Source organism: Myotis myotis, unplaced genomic scaffold (genome assembly GCF_014108235.1).
Source record: "Myotis myotis isolate mMyoMyo1 unplaced genomic scaffold, mMyoMyo1.p scaffold_m19_p_2, whole genome shotgun sequence".
NCBI lineage: Eukaryota > Metazoa > Chordata > Mammalia > Chiroptera > Vespertilionidae > Myotis > Myotis myotis.
Genome location: NW_023416324.1, coordinates 19,064,241 through 19,086,056, shown reverse-complemented (window position 1 = coordinate 19,086,056; position 21,816 = coordinate 19,064,241). Strand labels below are relative to the sequence as shown.

At 58.8% G+C, this 21,816-nt stretch overlaps 1 protein-coding gene across 7 annotated transcripts in view; it reads left to right on the top strand.

Annotated features, from left to right (window-relative positions):
* The window catches only part of COL16A1 (collagen type XVI alpha 1 chain), a 48,036-nt gene that overhangs the window by 5,389 nt on the left and 20,831 nt on the right, over positions 1-21,816 (top strand). For 4 of the 7 annotated variants that reach the window (XM_036349614.1, XM_036349619.1, XM_036349616.1 and 1 more), the window contains 39 exons: positions 460-540; positions 711-836; positions 1,597-1,650; positions 1,945-1,971; positions 2,514-2,549; positions 3,546-3,572; positions 4,443-4,505; positions 4,790-4,831; positions 4,955-4,999; positions 5,093-5,128; positions 5,482-5,544; positions 5,864-5,908; positions 5,991-6,086; positions 6,232-6,270; positions 7,106-7,150; positions 7,290-7,325; positions 7,789-7,899; positions 8,303-8,338; positions 8,552-8,587; positions 8,663-8,752; positions 9,120-9,164; positions 9,888-9,923; positions 10,112-10,156; positions 10,441-10,572; positions 11,332-11,367; positions 11,573-11,680; positions 11,972-12,094; positions 12,182-12,235; positions 12,426-12,467; positions 12,794-12,829; positions 12,909-12,962; positions 13,131-13,199; positions 15,062-15,115; positions 15,205-15,231; positions 15,929-15,988; positions 16,166-16,213; positions 16,347-16,400; positions 19,572-19,625; positions 19,845-19,877. In XM_036349614.1, the coding sequence (XP_036205507.1) occupies positions 460-540; positions 711-836; positions 1,597-1,650; positions 1,945-1,971; positions 2,514-2,549; positions 3,546-3,572; positions 4,443-4,505; positions 4,790-4,831; positions 4,955-4,999; positions 5,093-5,128; positions 5,482-5,544; positions 5,864-5,908; positions 5,991-6,086; positions 6,232-6,270; positions 7,106-7,150; positions 7,290-7,325; positions 7,789-7,899; positions 8,303-8,338; positions 8,552-8,587; positions 8,663-8,752; positions 9,120-9,164; positions 9,888-9,923; positions 10,112-10,156; positions 10,441-10,572; positions 11,332-11,367; positions 11,573-11,680; positions 11,972-12,094; positions 12,182-12,235; positions 12,426-12,467; positions 12,794-12,829; positions 12,909-12,962; positions 13,131-13,199; positions 15,062-15,115; positions 15,205-15,231; positions 15,929-15,988; positions 16,166-16,213; positions 16,347-16,400; positions 19,572-19,625; positions 19,845-19,877 (2,244 nt within the window). The remainder of the gene's footprint in view (positions 1-459; positions 541-710; positions 837-1,596; positions 1,651-1,944; positions 1,972-2,513; positions 2,550-3,545; positions 3,573-4,442; positions 4,506-4,789; positions 4,832-4,954; positions 5,000-5,092; positions 5,129-5,481; positions 5,545-5,863; positions 5,909-5,990; positions 6,087-6,231; positions 6,271-7,105; positions 7,151-7,289; positions 7,326-7,788; positions 7,900-8,302; positions 8,339-8,551; positions 8,588-8,662; positions 8,753-9,119; positions 9,165-9,887; positions 9,924-10,111; positions 10,157-10,440; positions 10,573-11,331; positions 11,368-11,572; positions 11,681-11,971; positions 12,095-12,181; positions 12,236-12,425; positions 12,468-12,793; positions 12,830-12,908; positions 12,963-13,130; positions 13,200-15,061; positions 15,116-15,204; positions 15,232-15,928; positions 15,989-16,165; positions 16,214-16,346; positions 16,401-19,571; positions 19,626-19,844; positions 19,878-21,816) is intronic. The other 3 variants (XM_036349618.1, XM_036349617.1, XM_036349615.1) reach the window with 2 other exon arrangements.

The window sequence follows — 21,816 nt, the reverse complement described above, 5'->3', positions numbered from 1 at the left end:
AGCCACCTGGCATTCAAGGCCCTTCCGATCTGGTCCTTACAAATGTGCGCAGCGGCGGCTTCCTTGACTTCTCTCCTTGTAGCTCTGTTCTTCTCGATTCCATCCTGGCTGTCTACACCCGCTAGACTTTCACACCTCCATGCCTTTGCCTGTGCTGTTAGCTTCCCCTGCAATGCTTTTCCTTACATGCTGACGGTCTACTGGTCCTGCATGCCCAGCTGGAACGCAGCCTCCTCCTCCCCGTTTCTCTGGGCCAAGGTGAACATTTCTCCCTCCTCTCCCTCTTCCCTGCACACGCAGTGTCGTTTCCTTTTGGTGACAGCGATATTCCTGATGGTCTCCCAGGCCAGACTAGAAACCCTCTGAGGCCAAATCCTAGGGCGGAGCCTTCTCCGTGCCTCACTGGGGACCGGGACTAGCTGCTAAAATGGAGTGAAGCTGACTGTGTGTCCCCTGCAGTTTGACCTTCAGCAGGCACACATCTACTGCGACCCCGAGCTGGTGCTGGAGGAGGGCTGCTGTGAGATTTCACCAGGAGGGGTGAGTGGCCCGCCCCGGCACAGCGGGGGGAGGGGGTGACGGGGCACCGCGCAGGGCACAGTGTGCTGGAGGTGGGCGATGAGGAGGAGATGCCTAGAAATCTTAAGATGAGTGGGGAAGGGCAGTGTCAGCCTCTGTCCTGAGCTCAGCCCTTCCCTCACACTGGACAGTGCCCTCCAGAGACCTCCAAGGCCCGCCGGGACACCCAGAGCAATGAGCTCATCGAGATCAACCCGCAGACGGAGGGCAAGGTCTACACTCGCTGCTTCTGCCTGGAGGAACCTCAAAGGAGCAAGGTGGGTGGGCAGGGCAGGCAGACATGGGCCCAGCAGGCATAGGGAGACCACTCCTCAGCCAACCTGACTGAGGTCTGCCCCAGGGTCAGTTGTACCTGGGGTGGGGAGGGCCCTGGAGGTCTGCCTGTGTGTGTACCATTCCTATAGGGTTCAGGGAGGCAGAGAGACAGCCCGTGGGATGACCCTGTGCTGCCTGCCTATTGGCATTGAGCTGTGCCCATCTAGCTCTGGCACTACCCAGACCCTCATTGATGCCACCCCAGGCCCTCCTGGTGAGGGGAAGATTGAGGTTTGTAACCAAAGGCAGTTTCCAGGACAGGAATACCTGAGGCCAGAGGCCAGACCACACTGTTTCCCTTGGGGTTTGCTCACTCTCCTGGGCCCAGACCCGGTCAAGGCCAGGCTGCTTCTGCACCCAGCATCCTGGCCAGCTGTCCTGCTCATTCGCAGGTTCTCTAGGGGTAGCCTGGAAGCCCAGTTCCCCTCTTAGCCCCACCCACCGACTGGGCAACCTCCCTGCCCACTGGGCATCATGCCCAGCCTTTGGCTGCAGGAACACAGGATCTCATTGATTCACGGTCTCGTTTTCTCCGACATCACGTGGGTGGGGGGAAAGGAAGGGGTCAGTGGGGTGTCAGGGGCCTGAACAGGCTCTTGATGCCCTGGGAGGTGCCAGATGTCACCTGTCTGAGTACCCCTTTCCAGCATGGGCCCCAGACTTGCCCCTCCTCAACAGCTCCCCTTCACTCTGTCTGCCCAGGTGGATGCCCAGCTGACGGGAAGAATCAGCCAGAAGGCAGAAAGGGGAACAAAGGTAGAGATGGTGGGTGGGGGGAGGAGCCCACGGTACCCTCAGTCTGCCCTCCATGCCCCCGTGCCCTCTTGCATAAGAGACTCTGCTCCCACACTCTTCCCACCTGCCCCCTTTGGACAGAGCTAAGACACATAGGTGCCAGCTCTGAGAAGGAAGGATGAATGGGAGTGAGGCAGACACAGTACCTGGCACTACTGAGGGCACCTGCTCCTGGTGGTTCTTGGGCAGGGGTGTTAGAAGCAGTGCCTCATCCCCTCCAATCCCTGCCCACCCCCATGCCCTCCCTCTTCCCAGGCCCATCAGGAGACAGCCCCCGATGAGGTAAGCCTCCCATCTAGACGGGCAAAAAGAGCTCGGTTGAAGAGGTGCCAGCATGAACCCTTTGGACAAGGCTTTGGGGCACTGCAGCCTGGGCATGGGGGTGTGGGATGACTACACAGCTCCCAGCATTCCTTGGGGATCAGTGCTGGGTCATGTCTGTCTGCTGCCTTTCCTTGGGGGTGGGGTTTAGTCCTGGATACTCCTGCTGAGTTGGCAGCAAGTGGCCATGGGCATCATGGGGAGAGCCCAGGCCTTGGCCATGGGACCCCAGATTATAGACCTCATTCTGCTCTGACAAGCTGTGTGACCCAGAGTCCACTGCTATTCCTCTCTGGGCTTCAGTTTCATCATCTGAGAAATGCCTGGCTCTGGGTGGGTAGGAATTAAGGGGCAAGACTTGTTGGATATGATTCCTATCTTTATGCTCCCTCAGACTTCGCCCAGAACATACATGATGTTCTGTGTGCTTGGTGCGTGTGTGGGGATGCATGGGTGGTCCTGAGCTCTCAGAGCTGACCTCCTGGCTTGTTCTTCCCTTTCAGTGCCCACCCTGTGTCCATGGTGCCCGGGAAAGCAATGTGAGTGAACAGGAGATGTGCAGCGTGGGGTGGGCACTGGCTGGGAGTGAGCATTGCTCAGAGGTTTGCTTGGCAGCTTCCTGCTTAAGGACAAGGGGTCTTTGTGCACTTTCACACTCCCTCTCTGCCCATCTCCCTGAGCCGGGCTCGACCCCACCCCCATCCTCACCAGCCAGGCTGCATGGAAGGCAGCCTCGCGCCCTGTGATCTGGGCCATGTATTGGGATCCAGTGCAATGGGGACCGGGTGGTGGCCGGAGGATCAGGGCCTTGGCTGCAGATCCCAGCTTTGCACTCCCCCCCAGGACTCAGGCCTGCTTTGCTTAAGGGCCCCCACATGGTCTTGGAAGATGAGAGAAGGGGAAGGACTCAGAGTGACACAGCCCAGCACTGGCCCCCCCAAAACACATGCTGGCTCAAGGCCTCCCCTCCTCGCCCTCTCTAGCTGGCCCTGCCCACCCTCCCTCTGGGGTCCAGAAGGACAAGGGAGAGGGACTCAGTGCAAGCCCAGCTGGTACCCAACTGTGCCTCTCCCGTGAGCAGCATGCGTCACCACTTCCCCAAGGCCTGATATTCTGAGGTGACAAGTCACATTGGTCCACAAAGGCTACAAGTCCTGCTCCCCTCAGCTCCAAACCCCCTGCCCTTGGACGTGCCCCTTTTTCCATCTAGTCCCCAACCAAATCTGGTAAGGCTGCAGTCCCCAGCTATACAGGGTTACCATGGCAACCAAGCAGCCATGTTATCCTAGCAACCTCGGTCGGAGCCAGCCAAAGCCAGGCAGGTTTGGACAGGGTGGGTTGGACCCCTGTGCAAGTTCGACAGCCTTAGGATACCAAGTCAGCCGGCTGGTTGCCTGGGAGACAGATCAGGGACTGGGATTCAGCGTGTTGTTCCTGTCACCACGCTGTGGGACCCTGGCTAAATGGATTGTCCTCTCTGGGCTCCGTGTCTTCTCCCTCTCTGAGGTGTAATGCTCTCTCCTCTGTCCCCTCAGGTCACAACTGGTCCCTCTGGCCTCCAGGTGAGTTCCAGATGGAGAGCAGGACACTCCTGCCCTCTTCGGAGATCCCAGCCCATCCCACACATGTCACCTCGGGGCTGCATTTCTCTCAGGGCTACCTGAGTCTGTACGTGTGTGTGGGGACTAGACATGTGCATGTTGGAAGGAGTGAAGGTTGGGTGTGTATAAGGGTGTTAAGAACTGCCCTTTTCAGAGGCCCCGCTGCACATCGGGCTGTGGGCCACACATGTGCACATCCATGACCTTCCTGAATCCTGATGGGGTAGGCCGCATGCATACAAGTGTGAGCTTGTGCGCTTGTGCATACCTGTGAGTATGTAATAGCTCTTGGGGCCACCCTCATGTGAGTGCTGACTGAGTGCTAGGCCCAGTGCCAAGCACTCTACCTGCAGCATAAACACCTGGCACCACACGTTGAGATAGTTGCTGACATGGGCCCCATTTTATTGATGAAGAAACTGAGGCTCAGAGAGGTCACATGACTTGAGTCACGTACTAAAGCAGTAGGAGCAGGACTTGAACTCAGGCAGCCTGACACTCATCTCTGTGGGTTTCTGCTGCTCCACATTTGCATCCATGCACGTGTCCCTGTGTCCCTGGGTGCTGCGTGTGAGCTAGTGTGCTTGGGCAGGGATGTGGGGGAGGGATACCCTCTGCGTGAGACTATAGATTTGCCAGCTAGAGCCTCTTGGCCTGGGAGAGACGTGTGGTTGAATGCATATGGAATCCATGTGTTGTGTGTGTGGTGGGGGTTGGGTGAGGCTGTGCTCATTTACACACCCTTGTGGGGTGGATGGTGGAGAAGACCAGATTAGGGAGGCTCCCATGTGCCCCCTCTGGTCCCAGCACCCATTTTGGTCTCATCCACAGGGAGGGAAAGGTGAGCAGGGCCCGCCTGGCCCATCAGGCCTCAAGGGAGAGAAGGGAGCCCGGGTAAGTGCCCCAGCCGTGCCTGCTGCAGGACCCTTCCCAGCCGTGCCCGGGGGGGTGGGGGTGGGCTGGGATGTGAGCCATCATCCCCGTCATCTCAGCTGGAAGCCTGCAGCCTGGCCCAAATGAGGGATGAGGGCCAGGAGCTGTCTAGGGGTTAGTGTGGAAATCTCTATTTTCTAGGGGCACCTAGGACTGTGGGATTCCTGGGCCCATCCTCTTCAAAACAGGTCTGGGGAGACTCTCCTAGGGGGCCCCACCCCTGATCCCTTGCTCCCTACCCCCAGGGCAATGACTGTGTCCGAATCTCCCCGGATGCCCCGCTTCAGGTAAGAGCTGGAGGTTTGGCCTGCTTTAGCGCCCTATGGGGTTAGCCTTGGGGAAGGGGCTGTGCCCTTGGCAGCCCATGGGGGGACCCTGGGCTCCTCTCAACACCTTGTCTCCCTGCTTAGTGTTCAGAAGGCCCGAAGGGAGAGAAGGGGGAGTCAGGAGCCTTGGTGAGTGTGGGACCAGGGGTAGGGCAGGGGCAGTGGGGCCCTAGCCTTCCTCTCCTTTATCACGCCTTCTTTTGTGTCCCCAACTCATCTCAGGGACCCTCAGGACTCCCGGGCTCCACAGGCCAGAAGGTAACGGGTCTGGATTTGAAGGGGGTGGGTGGCAGGGAGATCTGTGGGCTCTGCAGACATGAGGAGGGAGGTGACATCAGGCACAGGGTTGGCAGTACCCGCCAATACTCCCAGCAATCCCACCATGTCCAAATTCCCACCAAGACCTCGAGGGAAATGCCACCGGCCCCAGAGTGAGTGGTCTGGCTGGTTTGGGAGTTCTTGTCTCCCTTCCTGTGGGGACAAGGCCCTTTAATCTCAGGGGCAGCAGAGACCTGGGCCTCAAAGGGAATTGTCTCTCCCCTGGATGGAGCTGCCCTTGTTCTTCCAGACCCTGCCCTCAACCCCAATCACTTTGTCGCTACCTTTTCCAGGGCCAGAAAGGCGAGAAGGGAGACGGAGGCATCAAGGGCTCCATGGGAAAGCCAGGCCGAGATGTATGTATGGCTCCCAGCCCCTCCCCACCACAACCCCACATCCCTCAGCCTGGGGGTCTGGAATGCTAGAATTTAACCATCGGAATCCACCCTGATACCCTCGCTCAGACAGAACAGGCCTGGGAGAGGCAGGCTGTGGCTGAGGAGTCACAGCCAGGAGGGGACCTCCTGACTCCCGGCCTTAGAGCCCCGGCCTCCAATATCCTGAGGCTGACGTCTGATGACCTTGGGGCACTGGGTGGAGTCTGGCTTGGTGAGGGACAGTGGGGTGGGCAGTGGGTCTGGGCCAAGCCTTGGCTGCTCTTACACCCACCCACAGGGCCGGCCGGGAGAGATCTGTGTCATGGGGCCCAAAGGACAGAAGGTGAGCTGTGGGTGTCTGTGGGGTGGAGAGTGGTGCTGAGCCAAGGCGGCAGCTCTCTCACACCCACATAACCCCTGACCAGGGCGACCCTGGCTTTGTCGGGCCTGAGGGGCTGGCAGGAGAGCCCGGGCCACCTGGCCTACCTGGGCCCCCTGGTATAGGACTTCCTGGGATCCCGGTGAGTACTCCTTGCCCCTCCTTTCTTCCGAGACCCTTCTCCTGCCTGGCCAGTGGTGGGGGGCCAGACCCAGGGTCCTGCTGGGGGAGGGGCTAGAGTAGATCTCTCTGTAATGTGAGGCCCCTGGCACTGCTTCTGCCCTCAGGGGGACCCGGGTGGCCCAGCTGGTCCCAAAGGAGACAAGGTAAGCACAGGCTAGAGCATGGGCGCATGGGGGAGTCCCCTGCTTGGCGGGAGGAGAGAGAATGGGCTGGGGAAAGCTAGGGTGATGGGCATGTGGGGGGAGCGGGGCCAGGCATCCATCTGAGGAGGCTGGGCTCTCTGCTCGCCAGGCCCCTCGGTGGGGCGTGTCCCCCTCCCAGTGCCGACGTGGGAGCCTTGGCCTGGGTTCCAGACATCGGGAAGGGCAGCCCTAAGTCTAGTGATGACCAGAGGGGCCTTGATTGGAGGGCCCACGCTCATTTTAGGGCGGTGGTTCTCAACCTTCTGGCCCTTTAAATACAGCTCCTCGTGTTGTGACCCAACCATAAAATTATTTTTGTTGCTACTTCATAACTGTAATGTTGCTACTGTTATGAATCGTCATGTAAATATCTGATGTGCAGGATGGTCTTAGGCGACCCCTGTGAAAGGGTCGTTCGACGCCCAAAGGGGTCGCGACCCACAGGTTGAGAACCGCTGTTTTAGGGCCTTGCGCCTCAGTGAGCAAAAAGCCCTGAAATGGTGGTCTGTCTGTCTGCTGCGGTTCCTCTGGGGTCACCCAGATCACGTTCCAACCTACTACCCTGGGAAGGGGTACCTAGAGGCCTCAGGACACCCTTCCTTTGCAACCAGAGGACTTGCATTAGACAGGCATGAGGACAGGCAGCAGAGGGGGGTCTCCGCTGACCAAACAGACCAGGAGGCGAGGGGAGATTTGACAGATTCTCCTGCCACCAGAGAGGGGGCTGCATGGGGACGCGGTGACGGGCTGAGGTCACAGCCAGGAGCCTCCCCCTTCACCCTTCTTCTGACCACAGGGCAGCTCCGGGGTGCCGGGAAAGGAAGGTCCTGGCGGGAAGCCTGTGAGTGACCCCAATTTGGTGGGGGTGGGGGGAGCACTGCCCACCATGTCCAAGCCTGCCCCACCAAGACTTCCAGAGGTGGGGCTAGGTCCTCGGGCCCTGTCGTGATGCACCAGCCCTAATGCCACTGCTTCTACAGGGGAAGCCAGGGGTGCCGGGGCTGAAGGGAGAGAAGGTGAGTCCTCAGCCGCGTTGCCCCAGGTTGGGGTGGGAGTGGGAGCCGCTCTCTGGAGGTGACACTAAGCATCAGGGCCCTGAGACAAGGGTGCTGACCTTCCTCAGTGGACCTCCGCCCCTACTTTGTAACTACAGTGTGCGAATGTGACTACCAAACACAGAGCCTGGCTGGGGAGTTTCACCGCTGGGCTCAAGGCCCGCCTCAGCCACTCATGATTTAGGACCGTGGCCAGTTCCCACTTCTGTAAACGGGGCACGAAGCTTTCTGATGGCTGCTGTGAGGACGCAATTTTGCGATGCCCAGGAATCAGTTGAATGAATGAGTCAGCTGAACAGGAAGCCCCTCCAGTGTTCCTGCTGATGTTGGGGCTAGGGCGCTGGCCCCCCAATGTCTAGAGCTCCTTGTTTTATCCTGGGTCTCAGCCCCACCTTGCCCACTTATGGTCTCTCTGTTCTTCTAGGGTGACCCCTGTGAAGTGTGCCCAACGCTGCCTGAAGGGTTCCAGAACTTCATGGGGCTCCCTGGAAAGCCAGGGCCCAAGGGGGAACCGGGTGATCCTGCACCAGCCAGGGTGAGTACCTAGGGTTGGCCATGGAGGGACCCCACAAAGAACTTGAGGGTGTCACCACAGAGTGGAGTTGGGCAGAGAGACTGGGTATCTCTCATGGCCATAGAGAGACTGTGGGCAGAGGGTCTAGGTGCTTAGCTCCACGGTAGTGGCTGAACCATAGAGTTCAGTGCTGGGCTAGAAGGCCACCCAGGTCTCCGTGGCAACCCTGCAGCTTCCTAAGGAACTGCTAAAATGCCTTTTGGGCAAGCTGATGTGGAGCCAGCCCTTATAGTGAGCGAGGCTGTGCTCTCCTCCTGGGAGTGGGTGCTGGTGGGGATGGTGGGAAGGAGTGGGCAGGGCTGCGTTAGGGTCCTGGCCTGGCCTCCCCACCCCACCCCACTCCCTCACAGACTCTTTTTTTCAGGAGGACCTGGGAGTTGTAGGACAGAAAGGTGATCGGGTACGTATAGGGACTTCCCGGTGGGAGAGCTCAGCCTGGCTTCATGGGTTGATGAGCACTGGCTCTGGGGTGCTGCTGGCCGGGGGCCCCCTAGGGCACTTGGGTGTTTGAAATGCTTGTGGTGTGTGACATGGCCGTCCTCATACGTGGCTAGGACGTTGGGGCGTATCCCTACATGCCCAGTCTCAGCCCATAAACCTTTTCTCCCCACAGGGAGACCCTGGCATCCAAGGCCTCAAAGGAGAGAAGGTGAGGGAACCCAGTCACCTGGCTGCCCCCTCTGACTATTGGGAGCCTTTTTGATCCCTTCTCTTCCTTCTTCAGGGGGAGTCCTGCTTGTCCTGCAGCCCAGCTGTGGGGGCCCAGCAGCTTGGGCCTTTGAAGCCCCCTGGCTTCGGGTTTCCTGGCCTTCCGGTGAGCAGCTCCTTCCTGCCAGCCCAGCCCAGCCCAGCCCGGCCTTGTTCTACAGTGTCCTCCCTGGCTCCTTAGGCCCCCACATCTCAAGGCAGAGGCCAGGGGCCGGCCCTGTGGCAGGTGTCCCCAGCCTGCAGCCTGTCCCTCCCTTCTTCCTGCACTGCCCCAGGTTACTCGCCCCCAGAACTCCCTCTTAGAACCTCTGAGTCCCCAGCTGTATAACTGAAATAACTGTCCAGCTGCCGGCAGGGCTGCGGGATGTGTAATTCTGAGCCGGCTTCTTTTCCTCCGAGGACAGTGGGGCCCATGGAGTCTCAGAGGGGTGGGAAGGGAGAGATGCTGTCACTATAACTTGATTGTTTTTCAGGGGAAAGTTGGGGCTCCAGGGCCAACAGGGCTGAAAGGAGAAAAGGTGAGGCCTGGATTAGCAGTTAGGGACACCTGGGCTTCTTAGCAGGGAGACGGGAGCCCTGGGCGGGGAGTAGAGACAAGATAGACAAGACACCAAACTGTACATTTGCAGTGAAATAAATTCATCAATGTTTTGCAAACTGGAGTTGAAGAACGTATTCCTGAAAGCCCTCATGTTCTCCAAGAGAATTCCTTAATGTTGTATGTTTAATTTAGTGATAATATAAGTAATAAAGTACATTCAGGATGGCCTTCTAATAATATAATAAAATAAATACCTCTTTACTACTTATTATGTGCAGGGCACTGTGCTAAGTGCTTGTACATATATTGTTTCCTCTTCCCAAAACCTTATAGGGTAGAGACCCCATTATTCCCATTTTACAGAGGAGAAGATGGAGGCACAGAAAGGCCAAGTAAATTGCCAAAAGTCACATGGGTGTGCAAAAGTGGGATTGAGCTCAGGAAGTCTGTAATCTTCACCTCTTGGCTGGGTCCTCGATTTCAGTGCCCGTGTTAACTAACATGTGTGTTTATGGTTGAATTAGAGCATTGACCTTACAGTGCAGCGTGACTCAAATGAGGGGTTCTGTGGGTGTGCGAGGGTTAAGTGTGAGAAACACTGGACTATATGTCCAGACTCGGCTCTCCCAGGCAAACCTGTCGTTTCTCAGCTAGAGCTTTGCACGCCCATGTGACCTGCTGTTCTCTCCTTTGATCTCAGGGTGATTTCGGGGAGGCAGGGCCAGCTGGCAGTTCGGTAAGTGCACTCTGGGCGGGCGGGCGGGCGGGCAGCAGCAGCTCTGGGAAAGGACAAGGTGGGAGGTGCTGCCCACTCCCGGGGAGATGAAAGGCCAAGTAAATTGCCCAATTGGGCCTGGATGGTGCCTCCTCCTGGCTCAGGCAGAGGCAGGGCATCACACGTGTTTTGTTGTTTGTGTCATATAGGGGCCACCAGGACCAGTGGGACCCGCAGGAACCAAAGGGGAAAAGGTGAGTATGGGGACATTCCCCACCCAACAGCCTGGGTAAACTTTCCAAACACATCTCATCTCATTCTCCTTCAAGCTCTCCAAGGCTCCCTCATGTCTGAGGGTCCCAGCTGACCCCTTAGCGTGACCCCTGATGACTTGGCCCCACCTTCCTTTCTTACCTGTTCTTCCACAACCTCTCCTGGGATATCCCTTGCCCATGAGAGGTGCCATGTCAGGCCTGGCTACATTCCCCAGATTCCAAGCCTGGCCTGGGGCCCCCAACCCTGTGTCCTTGCTTGGCAGGGGGAGCCTTGTGAGCCATGCTCAGCTCTGTCCAAGCCTCAGGATGGGGACAGCCACGTGCTGGCCTTGCCTGGCCCTCCTGGAGAAAAGGGCGAGCCTGGGCCTCCGGGCTATGGCCTGCCAGGAAAACAGGTGAGCTCCAGGGCCTCACAGCGGGGATGCAGATAGAGCTGGAGAGAGGCGGGGGCCCTCCGCCTCCCCGGGTCTCTTGGCTCCCTGGGCAGTGGGGAGTAGGTGGGTCACCCAGGCAGGAGTCTGGCTCAGGTCTTTTCCCTTAATCGATACAGTATCCGAGAGCAGAGACTTGGGTCCCTGGACATAGCATGATGGGATGTGCAGAAAGAGTACCAACCTGGGACCAGACAGACCTGGGTTCAGAGTCCAGGTCTGCTGTTTCCTAGCCTTTAGACGTGAGCAAGTCCCTTTTGCTCTGTGCTTGTTTCCTGTGCCTGGTGGTGGAAAGCCTCGGATGTGTGTGAAGCACTTAGCACACACTAGGCGTTCGGGAAATGACAGTTGCCACTGTGGTGATTATTATTGTCACTGCTTTAACCAATAACAGTAAACACTGGCATTTTATACAAGGAGCCACGCACTGCGTCACCTATATTAGCTCATCTAATCTCACAAGAACCCCACAGTGTAGAAGCCCATGCTATTTTATCATCCCCATTTGACGGATGAGGAAACGGAGGCACAGAGAGGTGAAGTAACTTGCCCAGGGTCACCCAGGCAGGAGTCTGGCTCCAGTCTTTGCCCTTAATCTCTACAGTGCCTGAGAACAGAGACGTGGGTTGTATTTCCCGGGTCTAACGCAGTGACAGCCACTGGGGTGGGGGTGAGGGTGAGGGTGGGGTCCGGCATGAGTGCATGGAAATGCTTTCTCCTCAGGGCAAGGCTGGAGAGCGTGGATTGAAGGGGCAGAAGGTGAGAAAGCCTTGGTGGGCATGGGAGGGCACCCCCTCTTCTCAGATGCCCTCCTCCTCCTCCTTTTCCGGATTGCCCTGTGCCTACTCTCTACTCTCTGCCCAGCCCCAGGCCCAGCGAAGGGCTCTGAGCACCTGCAGGTCCCAAGAGGGCAACCTGCCCCCGCTGGGTCACCTCTGCCCTCCTTGATCCCCACTCCTTACAGGGTGACGCAGGGAATCCTGGAGACCCCGGAACGCCAGGCACCTCGGGGCAGCCGGGACTGTCGGGAGAGCCAGGGGTTCGGGGCCCCGTGGGGCCGAAAGGAGAAAAGGTCAGGCAGGCGGTGGGCAGTCTGTTGCATGAACACCAAGAGGCTCAGGGTTCTGAGGGGAAGACGGGGGTCGGGCTGTGAGCCTCCTCAGCTGCCGGAGCACCGGGTGGGGGCGCCTCAGCTCTTCTCTGGGGCAGGAGTGTCGGGCGCCTGTTGTGATTTCCCAGGCTGAGGTGGGGGCAGGGGAGGGACAGAGCTCTCAGAGGGACACACGGACCCCCCTTTCCCATGCCTCCTGCTGGCCCAGCTGCCAGCCCCGGCTCACTCCTGGCTATGCCCGTCTCTGACTAGGGCGATGGCTGCACTGCCTGCCCCAGCCTGCAGGGGGCGTTGACTCACGCGGCAGGACTGCCTGGGAAGCCAGGCCCCAAAGGAGAGCCAGGCCCAGAAGGCGTGGGCCGGCCTGGGAAACCGGTGAGTTGGGGCTGCCTGCCCTCTGGTCCTTTCTCACCTGGGCTGCCCGTTCCCCCCTGGGACCCATGCGCCACCTGTGTCTTTTAGGGCCAGCCTGGTTTACCGGGAGTTCAAGGGCCCCCAGGACTGAAGGGCATGCAGGTAGGTGTGGCTATATAGGGGGGGGGGGCCTGAGCTGCAGGTATGTGTGGGTGAGAGTGGGGGTGGGAGATATGTGGGGGCTGGAGTGGGGAGTGGAGATCAGCTTTAGGATAGGGAGAAGGTGGAGGAGGTTAAGGAGGTCAAGGGTGAGTGGGAATCTCAAGCCAAGGATGTCCTTCTCCCTCTTCAGGGAGAGCCTGGGCCTCCAGGAATGGGAGTCCAGGGGCCCGAGGTAAGTCTCCAGCCTTACCTTTGCCTGCCTGCCACCCCTCCCCCAACACTCCTACTAGCCAGCTGTCCACTCCCATCTGCCTTGAAAACCACGGAGCCCTGCCCTCCCCTGAGCGCTCACGGGCACAGCTCTGGGATAGAGTTGTGCCGCAGCCTTAGCCATGCTTCTGTCCAGGCTCTTGGTTTTGACGCCCACCTCTCTGACCTTCAGGGTCTCCTTGGGGTGCTCTTCTGAGGCCTGGCAGACAGCCCACCCCAGACCAGGTCTGCCAGTGGGGCAGGTTGGCTTGCGCAGGTGTGGCCCAGTCTGCCTTTTCTGACTTGCAGGGGGAACCTGGAGCCCCGGGCTTGCCTGGCGTGCAGGTACGTCTGTCTGGAGGAGGCTGGCAGGGGCAGGGGCCGCTCTAGGATAAGGGGTAACTAGCTGTGATTCCACCTGCAGGGGTTTCCGGGGCCTCGAGGACCACCTGGCCCTGCTGGAGAGAAGGGACCCAAGGTGAGCTTCTGCCTCCTTGGGCACTAGGCCTACACTGCTTCGGGTGCCCTGGCCGTGGGCACAGGGGACATGGGAACTGAGTGATGCCCATGAGAGCAGCCCGAGACCTGGTCTGGTGTGTCTCACCTGCTGGATTGCTCGGCAACCTTTGTACCCTCTCTTCTGCAGGGATCTCCGGGGGTAAAAGGAGCCATTGGACCCATGGGACTCCCTGGTGCCAGTGTCTCTGGGCCTCCGGTAAGGGTCCTCTCTGTGCTCCGTGCTGGGGGTGTTGCTGGGACCCAGGGCATTGCATCTGGGAAGAGGACACAGGCCTGACCCTGGCCATCCAGCAGCAGGGGGTATGGGAGCAGAGAGGCTCAGCTCAGCTCAGCCAAGCCTTGGAGAAAAGACTACACAGTTTGGGGTCAGCACCTGAATAACGACAATACTGATCACCCCCAGTTTGGGAGCAGTGACTGTGCTGAGGCCCTATGCTAAGCTCTAGACAAGCAGGGATCCCCTCAGCCCTCCCCACAGCTCTGTAAGGGAACGGCTATTATTGTCCCCGCTTCACAGACGAGGAAACTGAAGGCCAGAGAGTGAAGAGGCAGAGCCAGGACTGGGACACAATTCTGTCCGACCCAAAGCCCATACGTTAGCTCCCCCACCCCCACTTCAAGCCCCGGAGGCATTAGGGATCATCCAAACCAGTGCTACCCAGAACTACCTAGAATGATGGAAACACTTCGCTCCACACCGCCAGAGACTGTAGCCACGCGGCTGCTGGGCACTGGAAATGTAGCTAGTGTGCCTGGGGAACTGAATTTTAAATTCCATTTCATTTTAACTCCTTTAAATTGGAATAGACACATGTGCCTATTGGCTACCATACTGGACAGCAAAGATCTATCTGGACCAGCAATACCTCCAGCCCTCAGAGGCCTCCCTTTATTACTGTCCCACCAGGGTCTGAAGTCCTAAAAGATGTATCTATTGAACAAATTGCATCGATTAAGTTACAATAAATGCGGTTCCTCATTTTCATTCATCAAAGTCCTGTATAACAGCCAGCTTCTACTTCTCATGAACCTACCACAATTTTGTGAGCGGATATAATTCTAGCCTAAATCAAAGAAATGCTACCTTTCAGCCAGTCTGGGCCGTGCCGGGTTGTGGGCAAATGGTAGAACTTGTCTTGGGCTTTTAGTAACGTTGAGAATGGCCCAGTGAACAGAACCTTTTCCGTCTTTATGGATCCCTAGAGACATTCCACGTCCAGTTTGGGAATCACGGGTGGATTCCTTCCAGGGTTCTCTGGAGCCCACGGGGCCCAGGGCCTTGCCCACGTCCGCGCAGCCAGCCTGCATTGCCCAGCAGGACTGGCGGTCAGGGTCCCTCCCTGCCTGTCCCAGGGACTCCCCGTGTAAAGCCGAGGTGAAGGGGAAGGTGGTCCCGGTCCTTGGGAGCCTTTGGTCCTTGTGTGAAGGTGGCATGCCCCACAGGAAGGCAGCCGTCGGAAGGCCCGTGTGCAGGCTGACCTCTCCAGGCCTGCTTCCCTGGAGCTGAATCTCATCCCAGGAGGCTCCCCAGTCCCCACCCCACACTCACTAGCTGTGACCAGAGGCAAGTGACAGCCTCTCGGAGTTTCCGACTCCTTGTGGATGAAATAGGGGCTGCCATAAATCAACCGAGATGACCTTTGTGATAGAGCGAATGCGTGCCCGCACTGAGCTGGGGGAGGAGAGAGCAGGGATTCTGAGCCACACAGACCTGGGTGCGCCCCTGCTGTTGGGCCTCTTATAACATTTCTTTCAGCCTCAGTTTCCTTGGTTGTGACGCAGAACAGTGCCGTCCTGCAGGGCTGGGGGTGAGAACCCATGCAGTGTTCTCTGGTAGGCGCTTGGCCTGGCGTCTGACACTCACAGGCGATGAGGAGATGCCAGGCTTCTCCCTCCTTCCTGCTCTCCTTGTCTTCTGCGCCTCAGCCTTGTCCTCCAGGACCTGGGCACCGGGGAGCCTGGTGCTGCCTCTGTTTGTCCTGTCGCCCTCCCTGCAGGCAGGCCGACGGCTGGCTACTGCCTAGCACTAACCACTGACCCTGCGCTCTCTCCCGTCAGGGACGTGATGGGCAGCAAGGACAGACTGGACTTCCAGGAGCCAGAGGGATGCCCGTGAGTAGTGTCTGGAGGCAGCAGGAAGCTGCAGCTGGCCCTGCCTCTGCACCCTGATCTACTCATTGTTCTGTGCTTCTTCCCTGCAGGGTGAAAAAGGGCCTCAGGGGGAGAAGGTGAGTCCCATCACTCTGGGGAAATGCAGCCCCTCTAGTCCAGCCATGAAGCGAACCTGCGTACATGCCAGTGGCCCTGGCCTGCAGAATGGCAACCACCCTGGTCTCCTTGCCTTCCACCAGCTCCCTGGTCCCAGGGAGCTGAGGCCCCAAGTGCTCCCCACTTTACCTGGTTGCTGACCCAGGCCCCAGGAGACCCAGAGAGCTCCAAGACCCCGCCCCCCAGCAGGGGGCGACTGCATTTTCAAATGGGTGTGGTCAGAGCAGAGATGTCAGGGAGCAGGAGAGAAGGGCATGGGAGCCAGGCTGGGCCAGCGGGAGCGGGGCTGCAGCCGGGTCAAGCTGCGACCGACCGTTGGAGGCGAAAATACCGGGGCTGTGGCAGACAGCGGTGAAACAGAAAACGCAGGAATGGCAGCAGCCCGTGTTTGCTGAGCTTGCCATGGGGCAGGACCTCTGCATCCTCAAATCCCCCCCATCCTCAGGGCAGCCTATGCAGTTAGTATTATTGTCCCACCTCACAGATGAGGAGACTGAGGTTCCGAGTGGTCGAACAGACTGTCCAGTGCTCAAGAGACAGATTCCAGATTGAAACCCTGGCCTCTCCATCCCGAGAGCCTGTGCCGCCTCCCAGACGGCGGTTTCCAGGAGGCCCTCCATCCTGGCCCTCCTCTGACAAAGGCTCCTGTCTTTCCAGGGTGAGCCCGGGGAGTGCTCCTGTCCCTCGCGGGGAGACCCCGTCTTCTCGGGCATGCCGGTGAGTGGTGCTGAGAGCCTCCCCCGGCCGGGGAGAAGGCCCACTTCCCCAGCCCAACACGCAAGGGCCCCACAGGGCTTTGTGCCCCGCCAGCTGCCTCCCCACGCAGCCCTGCGCTTGGTGTGGACGTTGCCTGTAACCTCTCCCCTTCTTTTGCGACCCCCCACTCCCACCCAGGGTGCTCCGGGACTTTGGATGGGCAGCTCCTGGCAGCCGGGCCCGCAGGTGTGTGTCGCTTGTCTCCTCTGTTTCTCCTCTTGTCCGCCAGCGCCCTCGGCTTGCCCACCCTCGCCTCACTGCCCCCCAGCAATGGGGCAGGGCTTTCTTCCGGGTCTGATTATGTCTTCTCTCCCCTCAGGGTCCCCCAGGTGTTCCCGGACCACCAGGCCCCCCTGGAATGCCTGGGCTGCAGGTAAATGGGGGGAGAAGAGAATGAGTTTGGGAGGCAAGAGAATGAGTTTGGGAGGCTCCCCTGCCCTGCACACACACCTGCCATCTCTCCCTCCTCTGTGCTTCTGCTCCCAGAGTGGCGTGGAGGGCATGTCCTGCTGTGAGCTAGCCCAGGCATCCTACTGACACCCGTGCCAGGCTCAGCTGCCAGGAACCCAGAATCTGTGTCAGATAAAAAAATTTTTACCCTGGTGCAGGGCTGCACCTGTGTTTTGCACACCTGCCCTTCTCCAGGGACTGCGTTCGTTTGTTGTTAGGTTGGCGATAGAACAGTGGACAAAAATGAAAAGCCCTGTCCTCTTGGAGCCTGCATTCTAGTAGGAGGCACAGGCGATGAGCAAATAAATAAATAAAATACAGTGTGTGAGAAGGGGACCCGTGCTAGGAGGAAAATAAACACGGGGTGGGGATAGAAAACGGGAAGTGGGCAGGGAAGAGATTTGGGGGGAACGCTGAACAGAAGGTGACATTTGAACAAAGAGGTAAAGGAAACGAGGAATGAGCCTGTGAAGGGAGAGTGTTCCTGACAGAGAAAGCAGCAGGTGCAGAGGCCCGAGGTGGGATGGGCCCTTCTGGCGAGGAGGCCAGGGATGGTAAGGGGAGTGCAGTTGGAGTGGAGGTCCCCGCCCAGCTGAGATGAGAGTGCTCATTCCAGAGCCTGGCAGCCTGACTTTGAGTCCCAGCTCTGCCATGTGCTAGCTGTGTGATGCCGGTCAAGTTACCCACCCTCTCTGTGTCTCCAGTCCTCCTTCTGTTAAGCGGAGATAATTACAGCATGTACCTCATGGGCTATTGTGAATGTTAAACAATATGCATGCAAAATGTATAGAACCATGCCCGGCACATAGTAGATGCTTAGAAAGCATTCGCCATCATCACACCAACAACTACTATTATTTTGCATCCATTCTCTCACTCACTGGAGCCTTACATCAGCCCCAGTAGGAAGTGGTGTTATCCCTATGTCACCGCTGGGCGCATGAGACCCTGAGCAGTGAGGCATCTTGGCTGAGGTCACCGGCTGGCGTGGGTGGCCTGGCCTGAGCTTCCCGGCGCGGAGCACTTTCGTCCCCCTGTGCTGCCCTTCAAGACAGCTCCCCGGTGGTTTGCACACCAGGCCGCATTGGGAGAGCTCCTAGGAGGCACAGACAGTGGCTGCTGCATGCCTGGCTCTCAGCTCCTGAAAAAAAAAAAGAAAGCGATTCTCGCCTGAAGCAGAGCAGAATCACATGGAACACTGTATAAACGATGTGCTCCCCACGCCCTGGCGATTTTGAGATTTTACACGCACACGCACACGCGTGCGCGCGCGCACACACACACACACACACACACACACACATTGCGGGTGGGAGTCTCCACTGGGATCACAGTTCTCTCCCAGAGGCTGAAGTAGAGCCACCTCTGGTCCTCCCTCCTGGGGCAGCCACACATTTACCAAGTGCCCGGCTTCCTGCTTCACCCCTGCCAGGAAGCGGGCATCTGCCTGCAGGGGGCTTGCAGGGGGCTTGGGGAAGCGCAGTCATTTCAAAGTGATCCGTTAACAAGCTCACGCTGCTGCAGTGTCAACCCTGCCAAGACGTGCTGGGGGATGAGGCAGAAAAGAGGGACTGCCCAGCCTGGTTCCGGGCACCGGGTCTTCCTCCAGCGCCAGTGCTGGAGGCCACACTGAGCCCACAATGGGCACCTGCCCTGTGCCAGGCAGGGCGCAGGTCCTGCTCGCCAGGTCGTCTCCTACAGCTCCTCCTCAGGCGCAGAAACAGGCTCAGAAATATACGGCACTTACTGTCCAGGGCCCATGCGTGGTTCTGTCATGTCATCTGCGTCCATTTCATAGGAGAGGAAGCTGAGGCACCAGGGTTAGGAGATGTGCCCAAGGCTAGGCAGCTAGGGTAGAGCTGCTCACATTGACAGGTGGACGTTTAAATTCTGGGAGGGCAGGAAGAGAAAATCACAAAAACTCAGGCTTGAGCTAATACCTGGGCAGCGGAGAGAGGAGCATGGGGTGAGTAATAATTCAGGGCATGATTATAATGAACACGTGCAAGGTGTCTTCCCTTTCCCAGGGCGCTGTTCTAAGCACTTTGCCCTATTCATTCATTAAGGAGACAGAATGGGGAGGGCAGGGCCATGACGTGTGGCGGTGCAAGAGGGGGAACCTGGCCTGAAATACGGTGGCTGGTGGGAGAAGGTGGCATGTTCTATCGCTGGGAGCTGGGACTTGAGGGAGGCCAACTCTCAGGCGGCCAAGGAAACCCTGTTTGGGGGGAGCAGGGGGAGCAGCAGTGCATTCATGCGATGGGTGTTTAATGCACGCCTCCTCCGTGGCGGGCACTGGGGACTTAAAGGGGAACGTACTCCCTGCCTCCAAGGAGTGTTTAACATGCAGATGCTCATTGTGAGTCTGTGAGGGGAACAGAGTTTGCGTGGCAAACATTTCACAGGAGCATCCTGCGTGCCCGGCTCTGTACTAAACTCCTTACAGCTGTGGTCTCCTTTAAGCCTCACCGTACACTAACCCGGTTTTACAGATAAGGAAACTGAGGCACAGAGATCTCCGCGCCCCCCTCCCCCCAAGTAACCTGCCAAAGTTACCCAGGTGGTGGGGATTGGTGCCCGGCTAGATCTGCTCCCCAGCCTCACCTGGTGGTGCATGTTCTGGGGAGTGTCCTTTGGGGAATGTGCCAAAATAGTGGTGGAGAGCGGAGCTAGGCCGGTGTCCTCCTCGGAGTCTCCCCTCCGTGCCTCGCTTGTCCTGTGGCCTTGGCAGTTCCTCTCTGAATTCCCTTTTCTGGCTTTAAGATGGTGACAACACCTAGTTCAAGAGAATTGTGATGATTCAATGAGAAGGATGTAGGAAAGGACTTAGCACAGAAAGAACCAGTAGTTACTTGCTATATAGACGACCCTCTGCCTCAGTTCTGACTTCCCGTAACATGCGCGGAAAAGCAGACTGTCGGACTGGTTTGGGGGTCACCCCGCTGGGCCTCCTCAGCTTTCCCTACACACTGGTCTGGGGGTTTTGAGCTAAGACTATGGGCTCAGCTCTGCAGGGTGAGGGCAGCGGCAGGGGGGATGGTGGGAATGACGCAGGGAGCGGAGCCCACTCACTGGTGTCTCTCCTTGGCTGCAGGGCATCCCTGGAAACAACGGTTTGCCAGGACAGCCGGGGCTCACCGCGGAGCTGGTAGGTACCGGCCAGGACTCACTGTCCAGCCGCCTCCCTGCCCTTGCCAGGGCCGAGCTTGCCAGGCCGGCTCCCTGAGCTGCAGTGGGGGGCCCTCTTCTCTCCCTCTGGGAGAAGCCTGGTTGGCACGTGGCTTCCCGAGGCCGAGGCTCTACCTGATGCCTTAAGACTCCTTCCCCTTCCCCTCCCTGCCTGAGCCCTCGTGTCTGTCTCCTGCAGGGATCCTTACCCATTGAACAGCACCTCCTGCAGGTAAGAGGATAAGCGGGAGGGAGTAGGGACTGGAGGGGGTGGCAGAGGGCGCTGCAGATGGGGCTGTTTGTGGGCAGTGTGTGTGTGTGTGGGGGGGGGGTGCACCCAGCATGTCTAAAAGGGCTCAGCGCGGTGCCCAGCTCCTCACAGCCCCTAAGTCAGTACCTGCCGAATGACTGTTTGAAGGAACCCTGAGAAGGTACCCATCTTGCGGATGCTGTTGGCAGTTCCAACCACAGAGCTGCTGCCAGTGAGGCCCTGTACCCCCCTGGTAGGGCAGGGCCCAGCAGCATGCAGAGCAGAGTGCGGGCAGGGGGGGGCTGGGAGGGGGTGACAGGGCACTGGTGAGCCCTCAGGCCTGCCCGCCAAGGTTATGTTCTATGGTCAGACGGGGTGGGGGCCTGGAAGAAGGCTTCGGCTTCCTCTCTCTGGTCAATTGAGAAAGAGTCCAGGGAGGAGATGGGATTCGAGAAGCAAGTCTAGTGGCGCAAGGGGACTCGGGCCTAGGAGGAGAGTCGGCCTGTGCCAGGGCCTGCAGACACGGTCAAGATCACACCCGAGGGCTGTGGCTTGGTCTGGCCTCTCAAGCTGGGCAGCGATTCCCTTGGGAACCAAGCGTGGCACAGCCCTTCCTTGCTGTCACCTCTGGAGATCTGAGCTCTTCTCTCCTCCAGCTTGGCATCCTCAGGGGTCCCTCCCAAGCTTTGGCCAGCAGAGTGCGCTGTCCTGGCCACCCCCTTCCAGCACTGGCTAGTCAGTGCCATGGACATCCCTGGGTCCTAACCAGGACAGCGTGGAGAGAGACTGCCCCACCCGGCTCTAGCCGAGTTGTCTCCGGAAGCAGCCTGAGGCCAGGGTACCCTCCTGGCACAGTTATGCCGTGGATCAGAGTGGGGTGGTGTCAGTGAAACTGCAGCTTCTCCTCCAGGCTTCCGGCAGTTGGGTCCCCCCAAGTCCTGCCCTGGGCACGTGACTGCAACTCAAGCAGGACTTAGCATTTCTCTGTGTAACATTTCATCTGATGGTTTCTCAGCCAAGTGCTCTGCAGGGGGCGCTAAGCGGCTGTCTGGAGAGGTGTCAGATGGCACCCAGGGTGCTGACCAGGAGCCCCCACAACACGCACGCACAACCCAGAGGAAGCCTGGGCCTGTGTGGCCCTAGCACCAGCTCTGGCCTCAGACAGACCAGGGCGTCGTCCAGGCTCCCCCCGCCGTGGACACGTCACACTGACTCTCCGGGTGTCGGCTCCCTTATCTCCACGTGCTTATAAGATGGCCTGCCTCCTGGTGCTGCCAGGACGGAGTGTGATAAGTGCACAGGCCATTACGATGACTGGCGCCTGGGTGCTGAGTAAACACAACCATTATCACGGGGCTTCGCAGTGCAGTGAAGGTGGAGCAGGGGCCCTGCCTGGGGGTCCACGGACACCCCACCAGGCCATGCATGGACGCCGGGCGCCCAGTCCTCTGAGACTGTAGTCCACTTTCCACTGGTGGGTTTTCTTTTTCTGGGACGAGGACTCACAGCTTCCATCAAACTCCCAGAGGGCTTTGTGACCCAAAGAGGTTAAAGGCCAGGTGAGAGGAGCTCCTGCTGGTCGGGAAGACTGGCAGGCCCAGCGAACTGGGAGTCCGGCAGCTGGGATCGGCGGGGCCGGAGGGCGGGCTCCCTCCCAGGCGTCTGCAAAGGCCCGGCTGCTCCTGCAGCTGCTCCCCTTGCTCCTGGAGAAGCTGTTCGGAACCGGCCTTTGCAGCCCAAGTCCTCGTGGCGTGTCCTCACAGCGGGCGCAGGTTGCCGGAACAGCCGGGACAGATGGTGCCTCTGTGGGCCCCTCTGCCTCCCCCCACACGCCTGTCTGGAAAGTGGCTTTGGCGGGGGGCCCCCACCAGAGCTTCTTCCTGCAGGAAACGCAAAGCCAGTGTTGGGATTGGGTCCCCTG